The 27,488-nt window shown below is 43.3% G+C and overlaps 1 protein-coding gene across 2 annotated transcripts in view; it reads right to left on the reverse strand.

Moving 5' to 3' along the window:
• LOC310867782 (piezo-type mechanosensitive ion channel component 2-like) overlaps positions 1–27,488 on the reverse strand; it is a 65,318-nt gene that overhangs the window by 2,164 nt on the left and 35,666 nt on the right. The window contains exons 23-56 of one of the 2 annotated variants that reach the window (XM_083777906.1): positions 27,281–27,481; positions 25,817–26,021; positions 25,261–25,356; positions 24,989–25,169; positions 24,744–24,830; positions 24,088–24,244; positions 23,856–23,952; positions 23,224–23,389; positions 22,935–23,024; positions 22,648–22,721; positions 21,701–21,766; positions 21,398–21,507; positions 20,896–21,019; positions 20,312–20,407; positions 19,460–19,626; positions 17,886–19,015; positions 13,934–14,347; positions 13,508–13,609; positions 13,026–13,182; positions 12,400–12,582; positions 11,935–12,103; positions 10,883–10,979; positions 10,144–10,291; positions 9,041–9,128; positions 7,933–8,059; positions 6,881–7,039; positions 6,025–6,172; positions 3,697–3,885; positions 3,139–3,231; positions 2,458–2,627; positions 2,146–2,262; positions 1,735–1,814; positions 1,389–1,599; positions 180–321 (exon numbers count right to left, since the gene is read on the reverse strand). In XM_083777906.1, the coding sequence (XP_083634032.1) occupies positions 180–321; positions 1,389–1,599; positions 1,735–1,814; positions 2,146–2,262; positions 2,458–2,627; positions 3,139–3,231; positions 3,697–3,885; positions 6,025–6,172; positions 6,881–7,039; positions 7,933–8,059; positions 9,041–9,128; positions 10,144–10,291; positions 10,883–10,979; positions 11,935–12,103; positions 12,400–12,582; positions 13,026–13,182; positions 13,508–13,609; positions 13,934–14,347; positions 17,886–19,015; positions 19,460–19,626; positions 20,312–20,407; positions 20,896–21,019; positions 21,398–21,507; positions 21,701–21,766; positions 22,648–22,721; positions 22,935–23,024; positions 23,224–23,389; positions 23,856–23,952; positions 24,088–24,244; positions 24,744–24,830; positions 24,989–25,169; positions 25,261–25,356; positions 25,817–26,021; positions 27,281–27,481 (5,841 nt within the window). Of the gene's footprint in view, positions 1–179; positions 322–1,388; positions 1,600–1,734; positions 1,815–2,145; positions 2,263–2,457; positions 2,628–3,138; positions 3,232–3,696; positions 3,886–6,024; positions 6,173–6,880; positions 7,040–7,932; positions 8,060–9,040; positions 9,129–10,143; positions 10,292–10,882; positions 10,980–11,934; positions 12,104–12,399; positions 12,583–13,025; positions 13,183–13,507; positions 13,610–13,933; positions 14,348–17,885; positions 19,016–19,459; positions 19,627–20,311; positions 20,408–20,895; positions 21,020–21,397; positions 21,508–21,700; positions 21,767–22,647; positions 22,722–22,934; positions 23,025–23,223; positions 23,390–23,855; positions 23,953–24,087; positions 24,245–24,743; positions 24,831–24,988; positions 25,170–25,260; positions 25,357–25,816; positions 26,022–27,280; positions 27,482–27,488 lie in introns of those variants that run through there. The other variant, XM_083777907.1, reaches the window with a different exon arrangement.

Below are 27,488 nucleotides of genomic sequence, written 5' to 3' on the forward strand. Positions count from 1 at the left end.
TATTGCAGATGATAGAACGTTTGATACAATAGGTTAAAAAACTTGGACAACAAACACCAATTTGAGTACATCATAGAGGTGTGTGTGTGTGTGTGTGTGTGTGTGTGTGTGTGTGTGTGTGTGTGTGTGTGTGTGTGTGTGTGTGTGTGTGTGTGCGTGTGCATGTGTGCATTTTGTACCAGGAAGATGTCAGTGCACAGTTTGAGGATGCGGTCGACGTTGGGAAGTTCTTCAAACATGATGGAGTGACTGATTCCGCTGAAGAATTCTCGGACAAACTTCCCAATGACCAAGACCACTGACGCATACAGACCCATGATACTAAAGAGAGAGACACGGAGACAACACAATAACAACATGATAACCAACATGCACACAGACCCATGATACTAAAGAGAGTGAGACAGAGAGAGAACACAAACATCATTTGAAAACATGTCTCATTCGAAAACCACGCTCCTTGGGGTACAGATCCCCTCCAGGCCGGGTGGACACGAGGAAGCTGCGGGGGAAATAGAGTTTGTACGACAGACTGTGAAGACTTTGTAGCGGCCCCATATAGCAAAAGAATTAAAGAGGTTTTGTAGATGTGCTCCAATTTAGTGATGATTGGATGTTGCGTTCATGATAAATCCTATGTTGCACTCATCTGAGCACTGGTCATCGAGGCCATTTGAAGTGTTAAAGGTGGTAGTTCACCCAAAAAAGTACTTATTTGCTATCAATTACACACCGGAGACATCAATTGATTGGCTTAGGAATTCAAAAAAGAAAAAAACAATCTCCATGCATGCAAGGCTTCATGTGTGCAACAATTCAGATGGAAACTTGCTCCGAATTAGCAGTTGACAGTGGGTGGACAGATGCTGCACGTGTTCAGGATTTAATTGGGCCCCTCCTGAACACTTTGGAAGCTAATCGTAGCCGATCACAATGGAATATTCAATCACATGGCAGGCCCAGGGGAGATGCACATCACAATAAAAACAGCACAACAGAATAATGAAATCATCGTGATTACATGGCCCCAGAGAGAGAGAGTGTGCGTGAGCAAATTATGTGTGAGTTTTGAAGAAAACTGTCACAGAAATAGCAAAAGCGTACGTGTTTATAACTAAACAGAAAATCACGCCAATTTTCAGGTGAAAATGTGGCAATACGTGTGAGCTACTGTGACAGGACAAGGATGTCTAGATGTCTAGCTAAATGATAGTTTGGAACCAAATGTACACTTTGTACACTCTCAGAGTACAATATAAATTGGGGGTCCCAGAGATAGAAATGCCATTACATGGGGGTTTGGGAACCACTGGTATAGTTGATGCAACCACCATAAAGACAGATCATTCTAAATATGTTATATAATTGTTTTAGATGTATTTATTTACCCGTATCCCGCCAGGAAGCCCAGACTCGGCGGTGAAACTTTATCACTGAAAACGAAGAGTTGAAGCCCCGCCTCTCGCCCGTCAATCACAGCGGTGTCACTCAGTTGGACGATACTGTCCACCGGTTGGTCCACAATCCACCACTCCTGGATCTCTCCGGTGTGATTGGTTGATCGCTCCAACGCCAGGAGAATGTCATTATACCTGTCCTCTGATTGGATCATTAAAAAAATATTATTGTGTTATTATATAAATATATATATAATAGCCTATATTATAGTGTATTATTATAGCGTAAATTAAAAGTTGATGTGCTGTTGTGCTGTGTGTGTGTGTGTGTGTATACCTGTGTAAAGTTGATGTATGGGTTTGGCATTGGAGTCACTTGGAGCACGAAGATAGCATGGAAATACCTGTTCTATCACACTGGCCCACGCACACGCACGCACGCACACACACACACACACACACACACACACACACACACACACACACACACCACTGATTAATCTCCACACAAAATAATAATTGTATTCTATTGCGGCTATGTCTCTTTCTTATCTGTGATTTACACACTTTGTCTATGTATGTCTCTCTCTCTCTCGTGTCAGAATAGTTTTTCCTTCTTTTCTTCCTCTCCATCGATCGATCTACCTACTTCTGCCCCCCCCCCCACTCGCCCCTCCCCCCCTCTCTCTATCTCTCTCTCTCTCTCTCTCTCTCTCTCTCTCTCTCTCTCTCTCTCTCTCTCTCTTACACGGGGTCTCGTCTGGTTCCGTTCAGCAGACCAATGAGATCACGTCTTGTTTGGTCGTCCAGATAAGTCACATGTTTGTCGGACGCAACCTCCGCCTTCGCTCCGAGACTCAAATTCCTAACACACACACACACACACACACACACACACACACACACACACACACACACACACACACACACACACACACACACACACACACACACACACAGAGAGAGAACAATAATTCATAATGCAACTTTTGCCTCTCCTTGCCATGTTTTTTTCTTTACCTTCTGATTGCTCTCCTTGCTCTCCATAATGTAACATTACCTCTGGATGGTCCAGGACACGGTGACAGGGAAGTGTTCCTCCAGACTGAGGACCTGAGTGAGGTACGTCCTGCTGGGAGGACTGATGGTCCACAGAGAGTTACTGGATCCCTGCAGCTCTGCCACTGTCACATCCTCGTTACTGTAGGCCTCCAGGAACTGTAGCGCATGCTGTTTAGAAACACATCGTTACTGTAGGCCTCCAGGAACTGTAACGCAGTCCGTTTAGAAACACATCGTTACTGTAGGCCTCCAGGAACTGTAGCGCATGCTGTTTAGAAACACATCGTTACTGTAGGCCTCCAGGAACTGTAACGCAGTCCGTTTAGAAACACATCGTTACTGTAGGCCTCCAGGAACTGTAACGCAGTCTGTTTAGAAACACATCGTTACTGTAGGCCTCCAGGAACTGTAACGCAGTCTGTTTAGAAACACATCGTTACTGTAGGCCTCCAGGAACTGTAACGCAGTCTGTTTAGAAACACATCGTTACTGTAGGCCTACAGGAACTGTAACGCAGTCTGTTTAGAAACACATCGTTACTGTATAGGCCTCCAGAAACTGTAACCGTAAATACACATGTCAAAATATTAGTCTGCAAGAGACAAGAAGGTGGCAGTAGTGGTATTTACTACTTACACATGAGCGTAGTGTATAATACAGTTGTGACAGTTGTACTTACTGGAGTGTAGCTGAATCGATCCATGAAGGAGCGATAGTCCTCCTCTGTGAGGTCCTTCAGTTGGTTCTGCTGAGCGCTCATTGTGAAGATAGGCTGAAATTTATACCATTATTATTATGATTATGACGATGGTGATGATTAGTAGTATTATAGGATGGTGGTCAGGGCTTGTATGTATCAGTCATAAGTGCTGCAAATGTAATAATGCAAATTTGGTCGTCTACCGGTTCTGTTCAGAATTTGTCATCTCACGTCTTTCCACAAAATAATAGAAAAAGCTCAATTAGAAAGCATTCTTGAAAAGTTCAAATAGCCAATCTATGGCCTGGGCCTTAGCGGCCCAGGCACATTGGCTGGTAGTCCAGCATGACAGTCTGTCATTGGTTCGACTTTGCGTCACCCCCCCATCTCTCTCCCCGTTTCCTGTCTACCTGTTCATCTATCAATAAAGGCAAAAAGCACGAAAACATCATTCTAAAAAATAGCCTTTAGGGATAAGGGGTAAGGCCATGGGCGAAAATAGGGCCCTAAAGGTCAGAGGTCAAGGAAGGGTCATACCTGGAAGCCTCCCATGGTGATGGTCAGCGAGACGTCCAGAGGTTTGTTGATGACTCCGGCCACCGATTTGACCAGAGACATGAAGAGCAGAGGAAACCACACGATGCAGATCAGCAGCAGAACGATGAGTCCCCCCATGCCATACTTCACAACCACCTTCTTCTTCTGCCCCCTGGGCTGAGGGTACCTCTGATCCACACACATTACACACACTCATTAAACGCACTCACTCACTCACTAGGCCAGACTTACTAAACAGACGTTTTCGGCTGTCGGACAGCTTCTTTTCCGGGTTTTTAGACAGCTGGTGGATGGAAATTAAGCTCCACCTCCGTGGACGATTGCCGCAATGGCCAGATTCCCGGAAACACTCTCCTCCATGGCAGTCGTCCGCGGAGGTGGAGCTTCTTTTCCATCCACCAGCTGTCTAAAACTCGGAAAAGAAGCTGCGGACAGCTTCTTCTGTCCGCGGCTGTCGGCCGTTTTGCACTTAGGTGTGGAAACACTAGGGCTGGGGCGGTATGGGATTTTTATTACCGCGGTTATTGCCGGCCCCCATACCGCCGGTATGGCGGTAATAACTTTCTTTTTTTTTGGGAATAATAAGAGGGCTAATAAAAGTTACAGGTATGGTGTGTGCGATATTAATTGTGAGATTACCATAATGACAGTAATCATTAAAGGACCACTTTTCAACCTATCTTCATATAATAGGTCCTCACTAATAATCATGATAAAATGGCAAGTTTTTTTCTACTCGGTCTGTGTCACATAGGAGGGCTGTGGGCAGTTCAGAAACCCACCCAACAGTGACATCAATGGAGAATCCAAGCTAATAGAAACTGCAGGCTTTCTAGTCCTGAAAAGTTGCAATGCGAAAATGGAAGCCATCATTCTCACGATAATAAACCCTGTTAGGGTCCATTTGGTTCCATTTGTACACTCTCAGAGTTACAGACCCATAAGGGTCCATTTGGTTCCAAACCATCATTTCCCTGGGGACCCCCTGGAACTGCCTCAAGGACCCTGGGGGTCCCCGGACCCCAAACCCCACTTTGGGAATCACTGCTCTATGTAATCTGATCTTTATAGTCTGATAAACTATTCTCACGTAAATAAATCTTGTTTAAAAAACAATCTGCCTAACGATGATGTCATTGGTGGTCGTGGACGGGTTTCTGAACTGCCCACAGCAGAGTGAGTGTGTGTGTGTGTGTGTGTGTGTGTGTGTGTGTGTGTGTGTGTGTGTGTGTGTGTGTGTGTGTGTGTGTGTGTGTGTGTGTGTGTGTGTGTGTGTGTGTGTGTGTGTGTGTGTGTGTCCGTCCAGCTGATGGTCGTTAATGTCAAAGCAATGCTGTTTATGCACTGTCAAATAGGTCTAGGCCTACATCTATTCTAAGGTAGCATATACCTGTTTAGACATATTATTCTGCTCATTACTGTGCGGAAATATACATAAATCTTTGTGTTTGAGCACAAAAAGCATTTTGAGAACCCACAAATTTCCGCGCTTCGCTTGCACATGTGCAGCCCCCCACACACAATCATTCTACAGTTGTGGCCCCAGGCCTAATCTAATTGAATACCCCTGCCATAAAGCATTACACAAGAGGGTCCACCATTTTCAATTCATCATATCATTTTGTACACTATGCACTTCTATAAAGCCAAAAACAGGAAATCATCATAAAGGAGGTAAAAAGGGGGAAAAACATATACAGTGAGGGGGGAAAGGGGTGGGTGGGGGTGGGTGGAGTCAAGGGATTTACATGTCTTAATGACAGTTGGTAGGGCGTTCCACATTTTTGTGGCATAGGAGTGAAATTAATTTAGGTGGACCCTCTTGTAAACAAGTGTCCACTCGCAGTTAACAGTCTTTGTATTGAGTTGTGCTTGAAATGTAGTGTAATTCTGCAAACTGTTAATAAATATTTAAATCAATCAATCAATCAATCCTTGTTTGTGCCGAATCTGGGTTCCACATGGTTTTTTGAACTCCCTCTGGTGTTGTTGTGTTGCTGGCATGATTAGACTGACTGAGCGTCACTGTTTATTATGATACACTTTTCATTTCATAAATAAAAAAAATCATCATATTTTTTATTTCTTTTTAACCGCGGTAATGAACCCGATACCGCGGTATGCGTTACATACCGGCGGTATGGCGGTATTGCGGTTATTGCACCCAGCCCTAGGAAACACTCTCACACTCACACTCACACTCACACACACACACACACACACACACACACACACACACACACACACACACACACACACACACACACACACACACACACACACACACACACAGAGAGAGAGACCTACCCTCTCTGACTCCCTCCAGCACTTGAGAGTGAAGATGTGAGCGTAGATGTCTTCCACACAGATCCAGGAGGACAGAGACAGAGTGGTGTCTGTCCACACCCAGTCCATCACTGCTCGGAGCTCTGTGAGGAACGGCACCATGCGGAACCTTCATACGCATGCACACACACACACACACACACACACACACACACACACACACACACACACACACACACACACACACACACACACATTTGAAATGTTTATTTATGTCCACATAATGAGAAGTACAGGAATACCTTGTACAAAGGACATAAACACTGCCAGTGCAGTTTGACAGTGGGAGAGCAGCCAGTTACAATGTGCATGGACGGCAAAGCATCGTTACATACAGTACAGCTGACATGTCGGAGTGCTTGTTTGTACGCAACTCTGATAGCAGAAACCAGGCACATTGTCCAGACTGCTCTCCACAAAGTCATCTTGCACATAACTACATTAACGACGGCAGTTACGACGGGTGTGGTTGTTAATATTTCATAAAAACAACAATGGCGTTATGCAGTGCTTCACCTCCGTGCTGCCACCTCGACACACACACACACACACACACACACACACACACACACACACACACACACACACACACACACACACACACACACACACAGGAACGCATGCATTTATTCAGCTCTTTTGAATGCATGATATATTTTCTGCCTATTCGGGCCGAAACCGATTAGGCCGAAAATGCTTTTTTTTAGCCATTTTCTGCCGAATATTTTCTTTGGCCGAATATTCGGTGCATCATACATATATATATATAAATTAATGTATTTTAAGCTGTAAGAAATGAAATGAAATGTGCGTGTACCCTTGGAACAGGAACAGGTTGAGGTAATTGTAACTCTTGGTGAGGAAGTTTCCCAGCACTCTGGTGGGATAACCACAGCGGATCTGGTACGCCGACAGACCAAAGTACACACACTTCACAAAATACCACAGCTGAGCCACCGCGTTATGATTAAAACGCCTGCAGAGAGTGAGAGAGAGAGAGAGAGAGAGAGCAGGCAAGTGAGAGAAAGTAGAAAATGGAAAAATTTATCTTATTGTTCTGTTTAATTTACGAAACATTAAGAAACTTTACTTGTAACTGCTGATCTGTAAAGAGCTAAATTAAATTCAAAAACATGACTAGCAAAGCTGCATGTTATTGAGTATGAAGCAATACTTTGTATTTTGAACATATTATATATCAAAACTTGACTATTTACAGTACGATCGATATTTTCTAAATATTGGACTTGGTAAAAGGGGACACTTGGATTTAGAAAACCGGAATAGGTGAACTGAAGCCAAACAAAGGCTTCTAAATGTCGACATGTTCGATCGTAGCAATAATACTGGCCAATCTCCAGGCTCATCACATGGATACTCGAGCAGTGCTGGTAGATTTTGCGAGAGAAAGAAAAAGCAACCGCAGCGTCTATGAAAACAATCCCCCCAAAAAGCGACTAGGCCACATGAGCATTTTAACCCATTTAGGCCTGACGTATTTTTTTTTTAAAGAGTTTCAGTATCTGTATCAGTATCAGTGGTTCTCAATATTTCATGTCAAGGATCCCCAAAGATTATCTGTATTTGGCCGCGTCCAAAATATGTTGTTCCAGAGAAGCAAAGATTTGAGTTAAAAACGTTCGCTCTGAAAGAATATATATTCAAAGATTTGCGACACATTTTCAGGATTTTTCAAAAATAGCAGATCTACAAGCTCGTAGCGCGGCACTCTCTGCTATTTTCAATAGCTAAAGCATAAGCTTAAAAGACCAGTAGAAGGGGTTCCCGCCCAGAATGGGTTCGTTAAACCTATACGGAAGAATTGGCAAAGTTTGATTTGGTGTGTGTGTGTGTGTGTGTGTGTGTTACCTCTCCGTTACAGTAGGCAGAATGAAGAACAGCCAGAAGTGAATCCCAAACACCAGGATGATCTGAAAGATCAGCTTCCCGACCACCGTCTTCCTGAGATACAACGCCCTGTCAATCACCATGGTACCTGTCAGTCAATCACACACACATACCTGTCAATCACCATGGTACCTGTCAGTCAATCACACACACATACCTGTCAATCACCATGGTACCTGTCAGTCAATCACACACACATACCTGTCAATCACCATGGTACCTGTCAGTCAATCACACACACATACCTGTCAATCACCATGGTACCTGTCAGTCAATCACACACACATACCTGTCAATCACCATGGTACCTGTCAGTCAATCACACACACATACCTGTCAATCACCATGGTACCTGTCAGTCAATCACACACACATACCTGTCAATCACCATGGTACCTGTCAGTCAATCACACACACATACCTGTCAATCACCATGGTACCTGTCAGTCAATCACACACACATACCTGTCAATCACCATGGTACCTGTCAGTCAATCACACACACATACCTGTCAATCACCATGGTACCTGTCAGTCAATCACACACACATACCTGTCAATCACCATGGTACCTGTCAGTCAATCACACACATATACCTGTCAATCACCATGGTACCTGTCAGTCAATCACACACATATATACCTGTCAATCACCATGGTACCTGTCAGTCAATCACACACATATATACCTGTCAATCACCATGGTACCTGTCAGTCAATCACACACATATATACCTGTCAATCACCATGGTACCTGTCAGTCAATCACACACATATATACCTGTCAATCACCATGGTACCTGTCAGTCAATCACACACATTATACCTGTCAATCACCATGGTACCTGTCAGTCAATCACACACATATACCTGTCAATCACCACAGTAGCTGTCAAACAATCAATCAATCAATCAATCAAATATACACATGTCAATCACATGCAGACAGACAGATAGACAGACCAGGCAAGCAAGCAGACAGACAGACAGACAGACAGACAGACAGACAGACAGACAGACAGACAGACAGACAGACAGACAGACAGACAGACAGACAGACAGACAGTACCAAAGTGGATCAGCACCATGGCCAGGAAGGCTTCAGGAACCTGGTCCTCTGACAGAGAGGCACTTATGTCAGCGGCCGCTGAGTGTTTCTGTGGCAAGAACAGGGAGTGACATTATAACACTAAGATACTCTCTAAGAACTAAGATACTCTCTAAAAAACAAAGAAACAAAAAAATACATGTTTTAATGATAGATGTAGCCACTACGACCAAAAATGTCCCAAGAAAACAACCCAGTCGACTCCACTGTGGGAGAACACTCAGAACAGCACAGCTGATGATTATGTTTTGATTAGGTGTTCCATCATGCTCGTATAAAGCATGGCTAAATAGCTACTTCAACCAATCACATTGTTTCCTCGAAACAACTTATATAATAGAGCAGTAGTTTTCAACCAGTGGTCCGGGGACCACCAGTGGTCCTTGAGTGGGTTCCAGGTGGTCCCCAGTTAATGATGGAGAGTTGTTAACCAAATGGACATATTATATCTTTAACTCATAAGAGCAAAAATCTTACACTCTCAAGAGTTAAATAATTGTTCATTGTTAAAGGTCTGCGTAAGTTAATTTACAAGAAGTCTACACGATTAGAGAATTTAGAAGAGATGTTATTTTGATCATTATAAAATCTTATACAATGACAACAAAATCTTCAAAGTTTTGGGTCTGAGAGGCTAAATCTCATCAAATGGTGTTCCATGGTTCGAAATCGAATGCCCCTAAAAAAAGTAATTGGGACATTGACGTTGAGCACAGTAACACAATAACAGCAGTGACAGTAATGCAGTGTTCACCTCAAAGGCCCAGAACCAGAAGACTAACAGCAGACTAACAGTGACAGTAGTGCAGTGTTCACCTCAAAGGCCCAGAACCAGAAGACTAACAGCAGACTAACAGTGACAGTAATGCAGTGTTCACCTCATAGACCCAGAACCCAAAGACTAACAGCAGACTAACAGTGACAGTAGTGCAGTGTTCACCTCAAAGGCCCAGAACCCAAAGACTAACAGCAGACTAACAGTGACAGTAGTGCAGTGTTCACCTCATAGACCCAGAACGCAAAGACTAACAGCAGACTAACAGTGACAGTAATGCAGTGTTCACCTCAAAGGCCCAGAACCCAAAGACGATGACGATGAAGTTGACGATGTCCGAGAGGAACATGACCACGTAGACGTCGGTCACCGCCCGCGCCTGTGGACCAATCAGACCCCTGAAGAACGCCGACACCGGAATGTAGGCCAACACACATCTAGAAACACACGCAGGCACACAATTGTAGCAAGTTATGGAACTACAAATGTAGTGTTAATCTACAACTGTGTAGTTCCAGAGGGACACAGTGTTCATATGTGGCTAAATTTTACTGAGGGACTGCCATTGGATGTTTTTGAATTGTCATAATTATGAAAGCAGGGAATCATAGCTTCAAATGGACGTATTGGTTGTTCAGTTTGACCCACCAGTTTTGGAGATATGGCTTGGGAGTAATGTCTTGCAGAGAAACAGTGGGTTGAGAAAACAGGCTTGAAAGTGGACTCTATAACATTACACTGAGCTACATGTTTAAGCGTTTATTTCATATTTACATGTCGATTTCAGCTCTGACACTTATTTCAGACATGCTCTAGTATCTGAAGAGTCTGCCTGTGCTATTAACTCATTTTGGATTAAAATAAAAAGTTTTTCTCCACTGGTGAAAAGCTGGAGGTTGCGCGATGGCAGGCTCTCAATCAAATCTGGTCACATATGTTGATGTATTCACGGTGTGTGTGTGTGTGTGTGTGTGTGTGTGTGTGTGTGTGTGTGTGTGTGTGTGTGTGTGTGTGCGTGTGTGTGTTACCTGCTGACAGTGTAGTTTTTGATGTTGATTAAGGTTTCTCTCAGCTTCTCCAGAAGTAGATCTGATTTACTGAGATTCCTATGAGAAGATACACTACCTACACACACACACACACACACACACAAAACACCGTCAAGTTACTGTATATCTATCAATAAAGGCAAAAAAGCCCAAAACGTATTATATCTCTTAAAAAGGAGGTGAGCTATAGTTGTAGCCTACCTGAGGTAGCGTTTTCTATTTATAACAAAACATTCCAAGGGTGAGGGAGACCTATGTGTGTGTATATTGGTGCGCTTCTGATGGGTTTTGATTGGATATGTTAATGTTTCTATCATTCATACAAATTTCGATCCAATTATTGTGAGTGTCGTTGGTGGAATTAAAACGACCAATTTATTAACATTTTAGTTATCGTGCTTGCACTGCTTGGTGTGAACTGTGTTTATATTTTGCGGGATATGTATGGGAAAAACCCAGCCTATAGGCCTAGATTAGTCACAATCACGGTATGTTCTTTTTTTAAATATTTTTTATCCCACGATTTTGTAACCCCATTTTTTTCACTCAGTGTCAATTGTCTAATCCTGGGCGCTACAATCCCTCTGCCAACCTGGGGAGAGCAACGACTGACCTCATGCTTCTTTCAATGCATGAGGAGTCCAAGACGCTTCTTTTCACCTGACAGGAGGGAGTAGGGAGTTTCCCTGGTTGGACGTAGCGCGTAGAAGGAACACGTTATGTGCCCTGCCCCGGCTGGCCAGGGGGAGGCAGTATAGAGAGTTAGAGACCAGGATTACTGCATGTTTTTGTAAGGGTACCTATCCTAGGGGACACGGGGAGAACATGTGAGGGTACCTACCTACCCTAGGGGACACGGGGAGAACATGTGAGGGTACCTACCTACCCTAGGGAACACGGGGAGAACATGCAAACTCCACACAGAAAGGCCAACCCCACCCAGGGTATGGGCACTGATGACGCAGGGGAGAGAACACGCCCCCAGCGCTCACAGCTTCTGATTTGTTTATGAATGTCAGATAGGCTTTTACCAGCTGGTGAACGCAGGGTGGCGGAGCCGAGGCGTCCACGCCTGCTGGGATGTTGCTGTAAGGTTTTATGGGTAGTGGCGTCCTGATGCTGGGCAGAGGAGGGGTTCCCACCATGGTGAGGAGGGGTGTCGGGCTCCATGGCAACATTCCTGTCCCATAGCCCATGGCTCTGTAACAAAAACCGCAGCCTCAGTCTCACTGGTCAAAAATGTCTCTGGCGTGCGTATTTGCGAGGGCCATATGTCGGCCCCCCAAGTATTATAGCAGAATTTGAGAAAACCTTTTTACATTTAGGCTGAATTAATTAAAGATGCATGTTGCACCGCAAATAACAGATCACAGGGCATGCGTGCGTGCGTGCGTGCGTGCGTGCGTGCGTGCGTGCGTGCGTGCGTGCGTGCGTGCGTGCGTGCATGCATGCGTGCATGCGTGCATGCATGCGTGTGTGTGTGTGTGCGTCTGTACCTTCAGTATAGCTCTATGGTAGAACAGGGCCAGCAGTTGGATGAGGTCGTAGTAGACATATCCGTCTTTCTTCTCCACTCCCAGGATGTTGGGCGGGTGGAAGGGCTTGGAGCGGTCCACCTCCACGTTCTGGTTGAACGGGAAGAACCCGAACTGGAAGAAATACTTCACCACTATGGAAGCCTGGACAGACAGACGTTAGTGAACATTAGTGAAATACTTCACCACTATGGAAGCCTGGACAGACGGACGTTAGTGAACATTAGTGAAATACTTCACCACTATGGAAGCCTGGACAGACAGACGTTAGTGAACATTAGTGAGGACCTCTACACAGTCTACACAATTAGAGCCTGTAGAATAATTGTTATTTTTGATCAACATTTGCCTGTTGTCTCTCAATACAGCATGGAATTGTGTACAAAATCTCATCAACAAAATAGTTTAAGTCTCGGGTCTGAGAAATTGATATGAAAAGGGTTGAAAACCACTGGTTTATTATTACATCTTGTGACAATAGCAGATCTACAGTACACGGTCGCAATGCATTACACCAGAACATGTACTGTGTTCTTGTGTGGTATGTGTACTTGTGTGTGTGCGTGCGTGCCGTGCACGTGTGGTACCTCGGTATAAATTATAGCAGTCATCCAGAAGGTCTTGGTGGGCCGTGGGACAGACAACATTGCCCACAGGAACACACACACCGGCAGCACCATCGTGATGCAACTGGATGACACCATGTGGTTCAATATGATCACCAGATAACACAATGACTCTGATCTGGAGAGGGGAGGACAGGGGAGGACAGGGGAGGACAGGGGAGGACAGGAGAGGAGAGGAGAGGAGAGGAGAGGAGAGGAGAGGGGAGAGGAGAGGAGAGGAGAGGAGAGGAGAGGAGAGGAGAGGAGAGGAGAGGAGAGGAGAGGAGAGGAGAGGAGAGGAGAGGAGAGGAGAGAAGAGAAGAGAAGAGAAGAGAAGAGAAGAGAAGAGAAGAGAAGAGAAGAGAAGAGAAGAGAAGAGAAGAGAAGAGAAGAGAATTACTGATCAACAAAAACTACGTCAAATAATGACCTTGTCAACCGGGGAGCAAGTGAGCATTACATACCTAGCAACAAGTACGTTGTGGAGGGCATAGCAGAGTTGTAGCAGCTGTGGCTGGTTGCCATAGAAACCATCTGACTCCTCCAGTTCCACGTCATAGTACATCCTGTTTGATGACATCACAGATGACATCACAGTCAAGTCCAAGTACGATGATGATGATGATGACACAATGTACAGACATTCTACTTCTAGATTGATGATAGGTTGAATTTAGGTTCTTGGTTTATCTTGATCTGACTATTTCTACACATTTGATGTTGATGACCTTATGTTCTTGCTTACTGATAGCCGCTCTGGATTGAGAGTGTAAATTGTAAAGTGTGTGTGTGTGTGTGTGTGTGTGTGTGTGTGTGTGTGTGTGTGTGTGACTGTGTGTGTGTGTGTGTGTGTGTGTGTGTGTGTGTGTGTGCACTGTGCGTGTTTGCACCTGCTCTTCAGTAGTTCGCTGGCGGTTAGCTCCTGGGTGGGCCGGGGCGAGCAGCAAGTGGAGGCGGCGGGCTCAGACAGGAAGTCGATGGCGGCGGCGTCCCCGCCGTGGTCTTGCAGATCTAGCCCCAGAGCCAGGCTGTAGGACGGGGGGAGGAGGAGGGGGGACGACAGGAGAGAGGAGGGGGTCACGCACGACGGGCTCCACATGCCGCCGTCCGCCGCTGCGTCCTGCTGCTGCGTGTGTGAGTGATGCGTGTGTGAGTGATGCGTGTCTGAGTAATGTGTGCGTGAGTGATGCGATGATTCAGGGCCAGGGTGGGAGGAGGAGGTGGGAGCAGGAAGAGGTTGCTGGTTCAACTCCTCCCTGGTGCTGTCCGAAGTCCCCTGGCGGGAGAACGTAGCCGTGCACTGACTGCAGAGAGACGGACAAACAGAAATTGGACAAAAACGCACAAAAATGGACGGCTTAATTGGACACTTTTTGGGGGGAAAAATACGTTAATGACGTTTAACACTTTCCTGGGGTCTTTATGTGTGTAATATGTGGTTTTACATTAGATTTTAGCAGTGTCTCTGATGTCATGGACACTGAGCTCACATACTTCCTGTTGTCTCAGTAAGACAGCCCTCCCCCTATCCACAAGGAGGAGCAGTGAACCAAAGCATTATGGGAATTGTAGTCCAGGAAGGAAGTGAGCCCAGTGTCCATGACACCATGGACACTGAGGAAATCTAAAATATCTAAAACCACATATTACACACATAAAGACCCCAGGAACGTGTTCTAAATCTTCTAGACGTCATTAACATCCTTCCAAAAAGGGTGAAGTGTCCATTTAAGCCCTTTCCCCAGCGGGGTCTAATTATTGCTATCATGATGCATTGTGATTGTAGATCTGTTATGTATGGCAAGCCACACCCTTCCTGTTTTTCCTGTTCATTGAAGTCCCCCGACCAATTTGTATTAAAGTCAGGTGAACCCTTTCCCCGTTTATTAAAGTCCCTATGGACAGTTTTCCTATGTTTATTAAAGTCCCTATGGACAGTTTTCCTATGTTTATTAAAGTCCCTATGGACAGTTTTCTTATGTTTATTAAAGTCCCTATGGACAGTTTTCCTATGTTTATTAAAGTCCCTATGGACAGTTTTCCTATGTTTATTAAAGTCCCTATGTACAGTTTTCCTATGTTTATTAAAGTCCCTATGGACAGTTTTCCTATGTTTATTAAAGTCCCTATGGACAGTTTTCCTGTATGTTTATTAAAGTCCCTATGGACAGTTTTCTTACGTTTATTAAAGTCCCTATGGACAGTTTTCTTATGTTTATTAAAGTCCCTATGTACAGTTTTCTTATGTTTATTAAAGTCCCTATGGACAGTTTTCTTATGTTTATTAAAGTCCCTATGTACAGTTTTCCTATGTTTATTAAAGTCCCTATGTACAGTTTTCCTATGTTTATTAAAGTCCCTATGGACAGTTTTCCTATGTTTATTAAAGTCCCTATGGACAGTTTTCTTATGTTTATTAAAGTCCCTATGGACAGTTTTCCTATGTTTATTAAAGTCCCTATGGACAGTTTTCCTATGTTTATTAAAGTCCCTATGTACAGTTTTCCTATGTTTATTAAAGTCCCTATGGACAGTTTTCCTATGTTTATTAAAGTCCCTATGGACAGTTTTCCTATGTTTATTAAAGTCCCTATGGACAGTTTTCTTATGTTTATTAAAGTCCCTATGGACAGTTTTCTTATGTTTATTAAAGTCCCTATGTACAGTTTTCTTATGTTTATTAAAGTCCCTATGGACAGTTTTCTTATGTTTATTAAAGTCCCTATGTACAGTTTTCTTATGTTTATTAAAGTCCCTATGTACAGTTTTCCTATGTTTATTAAAGTCCCTATGGACAGTTTTCCTATGTTTATTAAAGTCCCTATATACAGTTTTCCTATGTTTATTAAAGTCCCTATGGACAGTTTTCCTATGTTTATTAAAGTCCCTATGGACAGTTTTCCTATGTGTATTAAAGTCCCTATGGACAGTTTTCTTATGTTTATTAAAGTCCCTATGGACAGTTTTCTTATGTTTATTAAAGTCCCTATATACAGTTTTCCTATGTTTATTAAAGTCCCTATATACAGTTTTCCTATGTTTATTAAAGTCCCTATGGACAGTTTTCCTATGTTTATTAAAGTCCCTATGGACAGTTTTCCTATGTGTATTAAAGTCCCTATGGACAGTTTTCTTATGTTTATTAAAGTCCCTATGGACAGTTTTCTTATGTTTATTAAAGTCCCTATGGACAGTTTTCCTATGTTTATTAAAGTCCCTATGGACAGTTTTCTTATGTTTATTAAAGTCCCTATGGACAGTTTTCCTATGTTTATTAAAGTCCCTATGGACAGTTTTCTTATGTTTATTAAAGTCCCTATGGACAGTTTTCCTATGTTTATTAAAGTCCCTATGTACAGTTTTCTTATGTTTATTAAAGTCCCTATGGACAGTTTTCCTATGTGTATTAAAGTCCCTATGGACAGTTTTCCTATGTTTATTAAAGTCCCTATGGACAGTTTTCCTATGTTTATTAAAGTCCCTATGGACAGTTTTCTTATGTTTATTAAAGTCCCTATGTACAGTTTTCCTATGTTTATTAAAGTCCCTATGGACAGTTTTCCTATGTTTATTAAAGTCCCTATGGACAGTTTTCCTATGTTTATTAAAGTCCCTATGGACAGTTTTCTTATGTTTATTAAAGTCCCTATGGACAGTTTTCTTATGTTTATTAAAGTCCCTATGTACAGTTTTCTTATGTTTATTAAAGTCCCTATGGACAGTTTTCTTATGTTTATTAAAGTCCCTATGTACAGTTTTCTTATGTTTATTAAAGTCCCTATGTACAGTTTTCCTATGTTTATTAAAGTCCCTATGGACAGTTTTCCTATGTTTATTAAAGTCCCTATATACAGTTTTCCTATGTTTATTAAAGTCCCTATGGACAGTTTTCCTATGTTTATTAAAGTCCCTATGGACAGTTTTCCTATGTGTATTAAAGTCCCTATGGACAGTTTTCTTATGTTTATTAAAGTCCCTATGGACAGTTTTCCTATGTTTATTAAAGTCCCTATGTACAGTTTTCTTATGTTTATTAAAGTCCCTATGGACAGTTTTCCTATGTGTATTAAAGTCCCTATGGACAGTTTTCCTATGTTTATTAAAGTCCCTATGGACAGTTTTCCTATGTTTATTAAAGTCCCTATGGACAGTTTTCCTATGTTTATTAAAGTCCCTATGGACAGTTTTCCTATGTGTATTAAAGTCCCTATGGACAGTTTTCCTATGTTTATTAAAGTCCCTATGGACAGTTTTCCTATGTTTATTAAAGTCCCTATGGACAGTTTTCTTATGTTTATTAAAGTCCCTATGGACAGTTTTCTTATGTTTATTAAAGTCCCTATGTACAGTTTTCTTATGTTTATTAAAGTCCCTATGGACAGTTTTCTTATGTTTATTAAAGTCCCTATGGACAGTTTTCTTATGTTTATTAAAGTCCCTATGGACAGTTTTCCTATGTTTATTAAAGTCCCTATGTACAGTTTTCTTATGTTTATTAAAGTCCCTATGGACAGTTTTCCTATGTGTATTAAAGTCCCTATGGACAGTTTTCCTATGTTTATTAAAGTCCCTATGGACAGTTTTCCTATGTTTATTAAAGTCCCTATGGACAGTTTTCTTATGTTTATTAAAGTCCCTATGGACAGTTTTCTTATGTTTATTAAAGTCCCTATGTACAGTTTTCTTATGTTTATTAAAGTCCCTATGGACAGTTTTCTTATGTTTATTAAAGTCCCTATGGACAGTTTTCTTATGTTTATTAAAGTCCCTATGGACAGTTTTCTTATGTTTATTAAAGTCCCACTGAACCATGATTTCTCCTAAACTGACGGACGGTCGCACCTCTCTGGTCTACTCGGTTGTCCCTCTGTTGAGGAGGACAAATCCACTCCGTCCATCCTGAAGAGTCTGCGGCGTGGCCTCTGACTGGTCTTAGACACTGGGGATTCTGGGAAATCCGCATGGGACGTGTCTTCACCTGAGACATCTGCTGTGTCTGAAAGGACATCCAATTGGACGTCTGGAACTTCTATTGTCTCAGATTGAAGATCTATTGTCTGTGATTGAACGTCTATTGTCTCTGATTGAGCTTCTATTGTCTCTGACTGAATATCTATTGTCTGAGATTGAACATCTACTGCTGACCCAGGATCAGTCGATGCAGTTCTAATGTCAGTCCCTGTAGTTTCACAGGTCTGTCGTGAACCTGTCTCTGTGATATTGTCTCTCTCCTTTACAAACGTGGTATGTCCCTCGGTAGCGTAATGTATCCGTCCCTCTGCCTCGTGGGTAGTGTAGTCAGTCCGCCCCTCTGCCTCGTGGGTAGTGTAGTCAGTCCGCCCCTCTGCCTCGTGGGTAGTGTAGTCAGTCCGCCCCTCTGCCTCGTGGGTAGTGTAGTCAGTCCGCCCCTCTGCCTCGTGGGTAGTGTAGTCAGTCCGCCCCTCTGCCTCGTGGGTAGTGTAGTCAGTCCGCCCCTCTGCCTCGTGGGTAGTGTAGTCCCTCTGCCCCTCGACTTCATGGGTAGTGTAGTCAGTTTGGCCCTCGTCTTCATGGGCAAAGCAGTCCATCTGTCCATCTGCCTCATGGGTAGTATAGGACATATGTCCATCTGTCTCTTGGGAAGTGTAGTCCATCTGTCCATCTGCCTCATGGGTAGTGTAGTCAATTTGTCCCTCCGCCTCATAGGTAGGGTAGTCCCTCCGCCCCTCTGCTTCATGGGTAGTGTAGTCTGTTTGGCAGTCTTCCTCATGGGTAGTGTAGTCTGTTTGGCCCTCTTCCTCATGGGTAGTGTAGTCCATCTGCCACTCTGACTCATGGGTAGTGTAGTCCATCTTCCCCTCAGCCTCATGGGTAGTGTAGTCCATCTGCCCCTCTGCCTCAAGAGTAGTGTAGTCCAAGCCTGCCTCCCTCGATGACTTCAACATATGAAGTCGGTAGTAACCATGGATACTCTCTCTTGATGGTATGTTGCCCTGGTAAAAATGAGCAATATATTAACAACAATGGTATAGATTATAAAAAGTTGTTTACAATATTCACTGTTCCACTCCATGGATGCATTAGCATTTATGATTAGTTTTTTCAACTGGAAAGGTAAGTGGAGTTCGTCGTAGAGCGGGATTCCTATGATTCCTATGATTCCTACGCCCTACGATAAAATGCACAGTAAACCACAGCCTCTTGTACTGTAGCTTATTGATTTAGTACCCGTCTGTATTGTTCTATTAACACTTTGACTGCAGCCTGGTGGGCGGGTGCCACAAGTGGTAATTACCTTGCACAGGGCCAGAATTACTACTCAAGTGCACCGCTCGGAGGAGGCTTGAAGACCGTGCGTGACCGACGGTGCGTGTGTGCGTGCGTGCGTGCGTGCATGCGTGCGTGTGTGTGAGCGTGTTTGTGTAGATGTTGCGTACCTGTCTGTACTGTTGTGTCAACATTGTGCGTTCGATCCGCAGCACGGTAGAGATGTGCGTGTGCTCCAGACACAGAGAGTTCACCCAGGACGTCACAGACTCCAGAACGGCCGACGACAACACCACCCAGAACCTAAACACGCTGGAGACGCGACTCAGCACTGTGTCTACACACACGCACGCGCACACAGACACATGCACACATGCACGCACACACACACACACACAATTAAAGAAAAGGATGAGAAAAAAGAAAGGAAAACTGTGGTTGTGTGCATGCATTAGGGCTTTCACTTCTAGTGATTTTTACTAGTTGACTAGTTTAGTTTTGTTTATAATAGTTTAAAAACTGTACATTGGTGACTATAACTATAATATAGCTGATCTTGAGGCCTAAAAAAATTATAATAATCAACTAGTACCAACAAGGTTGACTAGTGGATGTACTAGTCGTTGAGTAGTCGACTAGTTGCTTAAAGCCCTAGTGTGCATGTGTGTGTACTGACCAATTGGAAGGCAACAGGGATAAATATTCTGAAGGAACTTAAAACCTCTCCAAAACAAACAGTTGTAAGCTTGTAGATCTGCTATTTTCAAAGCACAATAACACCTGCACGCAACCAAACAGAAAGTTTAGTTCTACTGGATCTCTTCTCCACTACAATTTCCCTACAATTTCAGTCTAGTTTTTATTTGTCGACGGAATTCTCAGAATATATTTTTTTATCATCATAGCTTATAGTTTCGATTTAGTTTTAATTGAGTTTTCCTCAGTGAAAAAAGGTGTAGTCGATGAACATTTTCCGTCATAGCATTAGTGGACGAAACCAAGGCTGTGGTGAACACAATCACCTGGACCATCGTCTCTCTCATCCTCCTCCCGTCTCTCCTCTTCCTCCTCCTCCACCTCCTCCCTCTCCTCCTGCTCCTCTTCAATGACTCCAGTGTCTAGGAGACAAATAGAGCCATTATACACACTGCAAAATATCGGTTTACGTCGTCAGTACACTGTCAAAGGTAATGTAAGTGATATATGGGTTTTGTTTAGGTGTGTGTGTGTGTGTGTGTGTGTGTGTGTGTGTGTGTGTGTGCTCTAAATTCAGATAGTAATCGTTGCTATGTTGTTTGTTCAGTAACAGTGGTTAATCCAATCCAATCCAATCCAATCCAATCCAATTCAATTCAATCCAATCCAATCCAATCCAATCCAATCCAATTCAATCCAATCCAATCCAATCCAATCCAATCCAATCCAATCCAATCCAATCCAATTCAATTCAATTCAATCCAATCCAATCCAATTCAATCCAATCCAATCCAATTCAATTCAATTCAATTCAATTCACAAGTTGTCTCAAGACATAACATGTAGAGCAGAGACCCGACATTGTCCTAACCCTGAGCAAGCAATCTTGCGACGGTGGCAGTCTCCTTACCTCCTCGCATGTCTCCTTTGCTGCTCGCGCCCTCTTTCCTCGTCTCCTTTCTCCTTGTCTTGCGTCTCAGGTTCCGAGCTCTCAGAGCCGTTTTGGAGTCTGTTATCCAAGCATGATACACAAACTGATAGACAGACACACAGATGGACAGACAGACACACAGACAGATGGACAGACAGACACACAGACAGATGGACAGACAGACACACAGACAGATGGACAGACAGACACACAGACAGATGGACAGACAGTCAGACACACAGACAGATGGACAGACAGACAAACAGACAGGCAATCAATTAAAATAATTTTTTCGATGCAGTTACTATATCGTTACACCCCTAGCCAGTTCCCATTCAGAAAAAAATATAAAAAAATAAAATGAAATGATGATGATGATGATGATCAATTTTCATTCAATTTCATCAATTATTTTCTTGTTGTTTGGATCCAGTTGCCATGGAAACAGGCTAGTGTCGTGGCGGTGAGTCGGTGAGCTCACCTGGAAGGCCGACTTCTCTGGAGGCTCCGCCCGCTTCACTTCCTCCTCTTCCTCGTTCTCTTCTTCGTCGCTGTCCGTCTCGAACATGAAGTAGTTCCCACTGCGTACCACTGATGAGCACGCATGCACGCACACACACAGACAGACAGACAGACAGACATACACACACACACACACACACACACACACACACACACACACACGTACACGTACATCATATGTTGTAATGTATCAGACAGGCAGGAAAGCAGACAGACAGACAGACAGACAGACAGACAGACAGACAGAGATCATGTGACCTACTGGAAGCGTGGTCAACCCAGGGTCTCCAATACTCCTTCTGGCCTCGCCCCTTCCTGTGCTCTTGACCTACGCACACACGCACGCAAGCACACACACACACACACACACACACACACACACACACACACACACACACACGCATGCACGCACGCACGCACACACACACACACACACACACACACACACACACACACACACACACACACACACACACACACACACACACACACACACACACCTTTGTTAATATAGATAAATATATTGTCATGTTGAACAACTCGATAACAGCACAACGCCAGGACTAAACATCAGAGAAATCAACGTACCACAATGACATAAAGAGAGATCTGTCTTTCTTTTGCCTTTCTTGTTTTTCCTTCCTGTTTTTATCCTGTACAGCACTTTGGTCAACTATTGATTGTAACATGTGCTATATAAATACATTTTGAGTTGAGAAGATTTGTGTGTAAAACAATAATAATAAATACAGTAAGTAAATTATTCAATATCTTCCAAAACTTTCAAGTACTTTAAAGGTATATTCAGTGATTTCACTCAAAAAACCTTAGGTTTCGTTTTTGGCTGGGACCTAAGCCTTTCATCCAAAAACGAAACCTAAGGTTTTTTGACCGCCAGGGGTTAACTGGGGACAGGGAGGAACTCCTTATATGGTAGAGAGGATTATCACAACAAAACAAAAAAATAAGTGATATTTGAATTAAGTGAAATCACTGAATATACCTTTAACATAAATGTTAAAAAAATATTTTTGAATTGCCAACATATAAATGGATGAAGTGGTTAAAATGATTGCGATGCTATAATTAACTACTTTTGCTGGAGACCCCCTGGAACCACCTGAAGGACCCCTGGGGGTCCCCGGACCCCACTGGTGTAGAGTGCTATTCAGTATTCACAATTCAGTATGTTTGTGTATCATATCTTACCATCCGTATGTGACGTCATCAATCTTTCTTTTCCTCTTCTGAACTTTTTTTGACGAGACTTAATTCTCTCCATCCTGAAAAACAAAAAAACAGTTCAAAACATCGTTTTCATTTTATCTGTTTGGCTGACTGCCAGAGCAAACCGCTAGTCTTTATTCCACATGAAGGCATTTGCAATTGTATGCGCCGGGTGACAGTGGTTCCGGTTGGTAGAGAGGCCGTTTGGGAGGGCGTGTGTGTGCGTATGTGTGTGTGTGTGTGTGTGTGTGTGTGTGTGTGTGTCTTACTGTCTCTTGAGGAGGTCCATAGAGTGTTTCTCTACTTCCAGTCGGGCTCTGACCGATTTCACTGTTGATGCTTCAAACAGTTCCGCACCCCTAGACACACACACACACACACACACACACACACATGCCAGAAGAATCAATTATCTGAACAAATTATCACAAAAAAATAGCAATAAAACGTTGTGTGTGTGTGTGTGTGTGTGTGTGTGTGTGTGTGTGTGTGTGTGTGTATGTGCGTGTGTGCGTGCATGCGTGCGTGCGTGCGTGTCTGCGTGTTGCGGCACGGTACCTAGAGGCCAGTATCTGTGAGTTCTTGTTGTCCATCACAACGTGAATGAAGTAGTGACTCTTGAAGACGCGACGCTGCAGCAGCAAACAGGCGAAACAAATACTGTCCCATATCACCCCCGCCTGGTCGCTAGGCAACTCACACTGCTTACTGCTCGCCGGGCTGGCTAGGAAACACACACACACATACACACACAACCATGGAAGTAGGTATGTATGTACAGTAGTTAGGCGGACAGGCAGGTAAGTAAGCAGATGGGTAGTTAGATAGGTAGTATAACTTCTATTTAATCTGTAATCTCTTTTACATGCACTGGCCAAGAGGCAGAATATTACACAGGTTCACAACATTCAGGACAGCACATAGCTACTGTAGAATGAAAAATATAGCCTACACAACTTTTGACCAAGTAAAAAAAGTTGAAGTTTTAAAATAGGTAGGCAATTAGGTAGGTGGTAGGTATGTAGATAGGTAGGTAGGTAGGCATGCATGCATGCAGGAAAGTACAGCAGGCAATTGTAGTAGATAGATAGCTAGGTAGGTAGCTAGGTAGGTAGGTAGGTAGGTAGGTAGGTAGGTAGGTAGGTAGGTAGGCAGGCAGGCAGGCAGGCAGGCAGGCGGTAGGTACATACGCTTATCATATCCTCTGATTGTACACGCGAGACTGAAGAGTTGAATCAACCAACAGCGATTCACAACTAGAGACTTTATGAAGCCACAAGCTAGGATCTACAGACAGACAGACAGACAGACAGACAGACAGACAGACAGACAGACAGTATTTAGAGGAATCGATTCAAAATGAACTATTTACAATGATTAACTATAGCTACTGTTCAGCACCGGTGCGCGCACGTGTCTCACCGACAGTATATTCTTCATGGTGATGACGAAGACATTGTAGCCAATCAGACAGTCCCAGTACAACAAGATGGATCTGATTGGCTTGAGCAGCAAGTCTCCGCCCACCAGCAGGAAGTAGAAACAGGCAACCAGATAGCCCAAGCAGAACACGCTGATCCTAAAAGACGGCGACAACGACGATGATGATTTATTACAGACAATTTAGGGTTTAACCTCAAACAAAACAAAACAGAAACTCATTCAACTTTTTTTGTTTCATAAATATATTACCGGTTATATCAAAAGTCCTAAGAAATCCCAGTAGTGGAACAACCTATATAACGCAAAAATCCCTAAACTGATTTAAGTAGATTTAAGATGTGACGTTTTCATGATTCTGAATCCATTGCAAGCATTTGTTTTTTGCATGAAAAACAATCCTTGGGCTAAAGACGGCCATAGCCATTTGTCCAAATGTTCACCTCTCAGCAGAGTCACACTGCCCTCTACTGGACTCATTGATACATTGTAAAATATAAAATGGGACCATTGGTGGTGTGATCACTTTCAGAGGGAATTCATCCACTATATCAACAGTTATCGCTCAGTGGTGCCAGAATACAAGGTCCAGAGGACTGTGTGTGTGTGTGTGTGTGTGTGTGTGCGTGTGTGTGCACCTGGTGGTTCCAGTGATGAAGATGATGGTGAGTACGAACCAGAAGAGGTAACTGAACACAAACACTTTCATCATGTCCAGATAGGTCCTGTAACACACACGCACACGCACACGCACACGCACACGCACACGCACACACACACACACACACACACACACACACCTTACTGTGGCGTATTTCTTGGATCAACATGGAAAGACATTAATCAAAGGTAGACAGACAGACAGACAGACAGACAGACAGACCTGCAGCGTATGAAGTCAGGGGCGTGGTCTAAATGGAGCTCGCTGATTGGCTCAGAGGCCTGTCCGTCATCCTCCCTGTGCAACTCATTGTTGTCTCCGCCCAGGAGTCGAACCGACAACTCCTGTTCCTCCTCGAACACCTGGAGTTGTAAGGAGGCCGCTAGCAGCAGCACAAAGTCATCTGAAATACAATGAAATATACGTTAAATATAGCTATACATTACTATTATTATTGTTGTTATTGTTATTATTTTAATTATTATATTTCTTACAGAGCAGGAACAGAGCATTTGGAGGCGTCAGGTGATCCGGGAGGAACAACCATTTAATCACGTTAGAATCCCACCCTGAACGTCTCCATGGATACTCTACAAACGCACACGCACACACACACACACACACACACACACACACACACACACACACACACACACACACACACACACACACACACACACACACACACACACACACACATACACACACACACTAAACGTATATTCAGTACAGTTGAATTATATCTTGGTGAAGTGTTTCAATAGAACAGTGATCGTCTGCATAGCATTTTACGGTTGCAGCCTAATTGACTTACCGGTACTATAATGCTCTAATGCCTCTCAGCAGTCACACTGCCCTCTACTGGACACATTGATACATTGTAAAATATATAGATGGGACCATGGGTGCCAGTAGACGGTGTGATCACTTTCAGAGGGAATTGATCAACTATAGCAACAGTTATCGCTCCGCGGTGCCAGAATACAAGAACCAGAGGACTATGTGTGTGTGTGTGTGTGTGTGTGTGTGTGTGTGTGTGTGTGTGTGTACCTGCACAGCTGGCGGGAGGCAGTCCCACACAGAGCACGTACTGGAAACACAGCACCCCTGACAGGAAGTAGCAGTATTTGGGCCATATGAGGGCAATGCGCTTCCTGTAGCGTCGTGATAGGACGGCGATGAGGGCAAAGGCGTGGCCAACGGCAAACAGATCCATCCGTTGACCAATCACATTGACCGCTAGGAGGAAGCAAGTCTAAGAACGGAATCACACCATCAGTACACACGAAAAAACACTGGAATCCACAACGCGTCTGTGTCACTTTAGCGTTTAACCACATTAACTAATATTTTATCCATAACGCGTCTGTGTCACTTTAGTGTTTAACCACATTAACTAATATTTTATCCATAACGCGTCTGTGTCACTTTAGTGTTTAACCACATTAACTAATATTTTATCCATAACGCGTTTGTGTCACTTTAGTGTTTAACCACATTAACTAATATTTTATCCATAACGCGTCTGTGTCACTTTAGCGTTTAACCACATTAACTAATATTTTATCCATAACGCGTCTGTGTCACTTTAGCGTTTAACCACATTAACTAATATTTTATCCATAACGCGTCTGTGTCACTTTAGCGTTTAACCACATTAACTAATATTTTATCCATAACGCGTCTGTGTCACTTTAGCGTTTAACCACATTAACTAATATTTTATCCATAACGCGTCTGTGTCACTTTAGCGTTTAACCACATTAACTAATATTTTATCCATAACGCGTCTGTGTCACTTTAGCGTTTAACCACATTAACTAATATTTTATCCATAACGCGTCTGTGTCACTTTAGCGTTTAACCACATTAACTATTATTTTATCCATAACGCGTCTGTGTCACTTTAGCGTTTAACCACATTAACCATTATTTTCTACTAATAGCTATTGAAAAATAGCCGATATACAAGCTCAAGCTATTTACGAGCTAAATAGATAGCTATTAGATAGCTAAATAGATAGCTATTTTTGAAAAAACATGAAAATGTGGTGCAAATCTTTGAATATATTGTTCTTTCACAGTGAACATTCTTAACTCAAATCTGTGTTTCTGGGGGGGTCCCTGGAACAACATATTTTCAGATGGTGGTCAGAATACAGATAATTCCGGGGGCCCTTGACGTGAAAAGGTTTGAGCACCACTGATACGTTTTTCCGAAAATGTCAGTATTTATGAGACATTTTGTAGAATGTCGTCTCAGGTCTTAATGGGATAAGTCGAGCTGGAGTGCTTCTCTTCCCAGTGCTCGCTGAGTGTCCTGCTTTTGCCGACCAGCGTTACTTGGGGACAGAGCGGCGCCTTGGGCACTTCAAACGGAAATGTAAGAGCGGCGCCGCTCATCAGGTTGCCGATGAAGCGGCAAAGGAGTGACATAATCCTCCGTGGCAGGATGTGTGTGTGTGTGTGTGTGTGTGTGTGTGTTTGTGTGTGTGTGTGTGTGTGTGTGCTCACCTCCAGACCAAACTTGTAAAAAAAGTAGTTGGCAAAGTATTTGGCACAGCTTAGAAACCCTTCGTCAAGGTGTTGCCGGGTGATGTCACAGAACAGCGTTCTGGTGACGGGGGGAGGTATGTTGCCACGGAGACGGTACAGTTCCTGGTGTCTGTATATTGTCACCTCAAAGGCTAGCAGCGCTAACATCATCAGGTTGTACTGTACA

The sequence above is a fragment of the Protomyctophum parallelum genome (assembly GCF_964188405.1).
Source record: "Protomyctophum parallelum genome assembly, chromosome: 12".
Taxonomy (NCBI): Eukaryota; Metazoa; Chordata; class Actinopteri; order Myctophiformes; family Myctophidae; genus Protomyctophum; species Protomyctophum parallelum.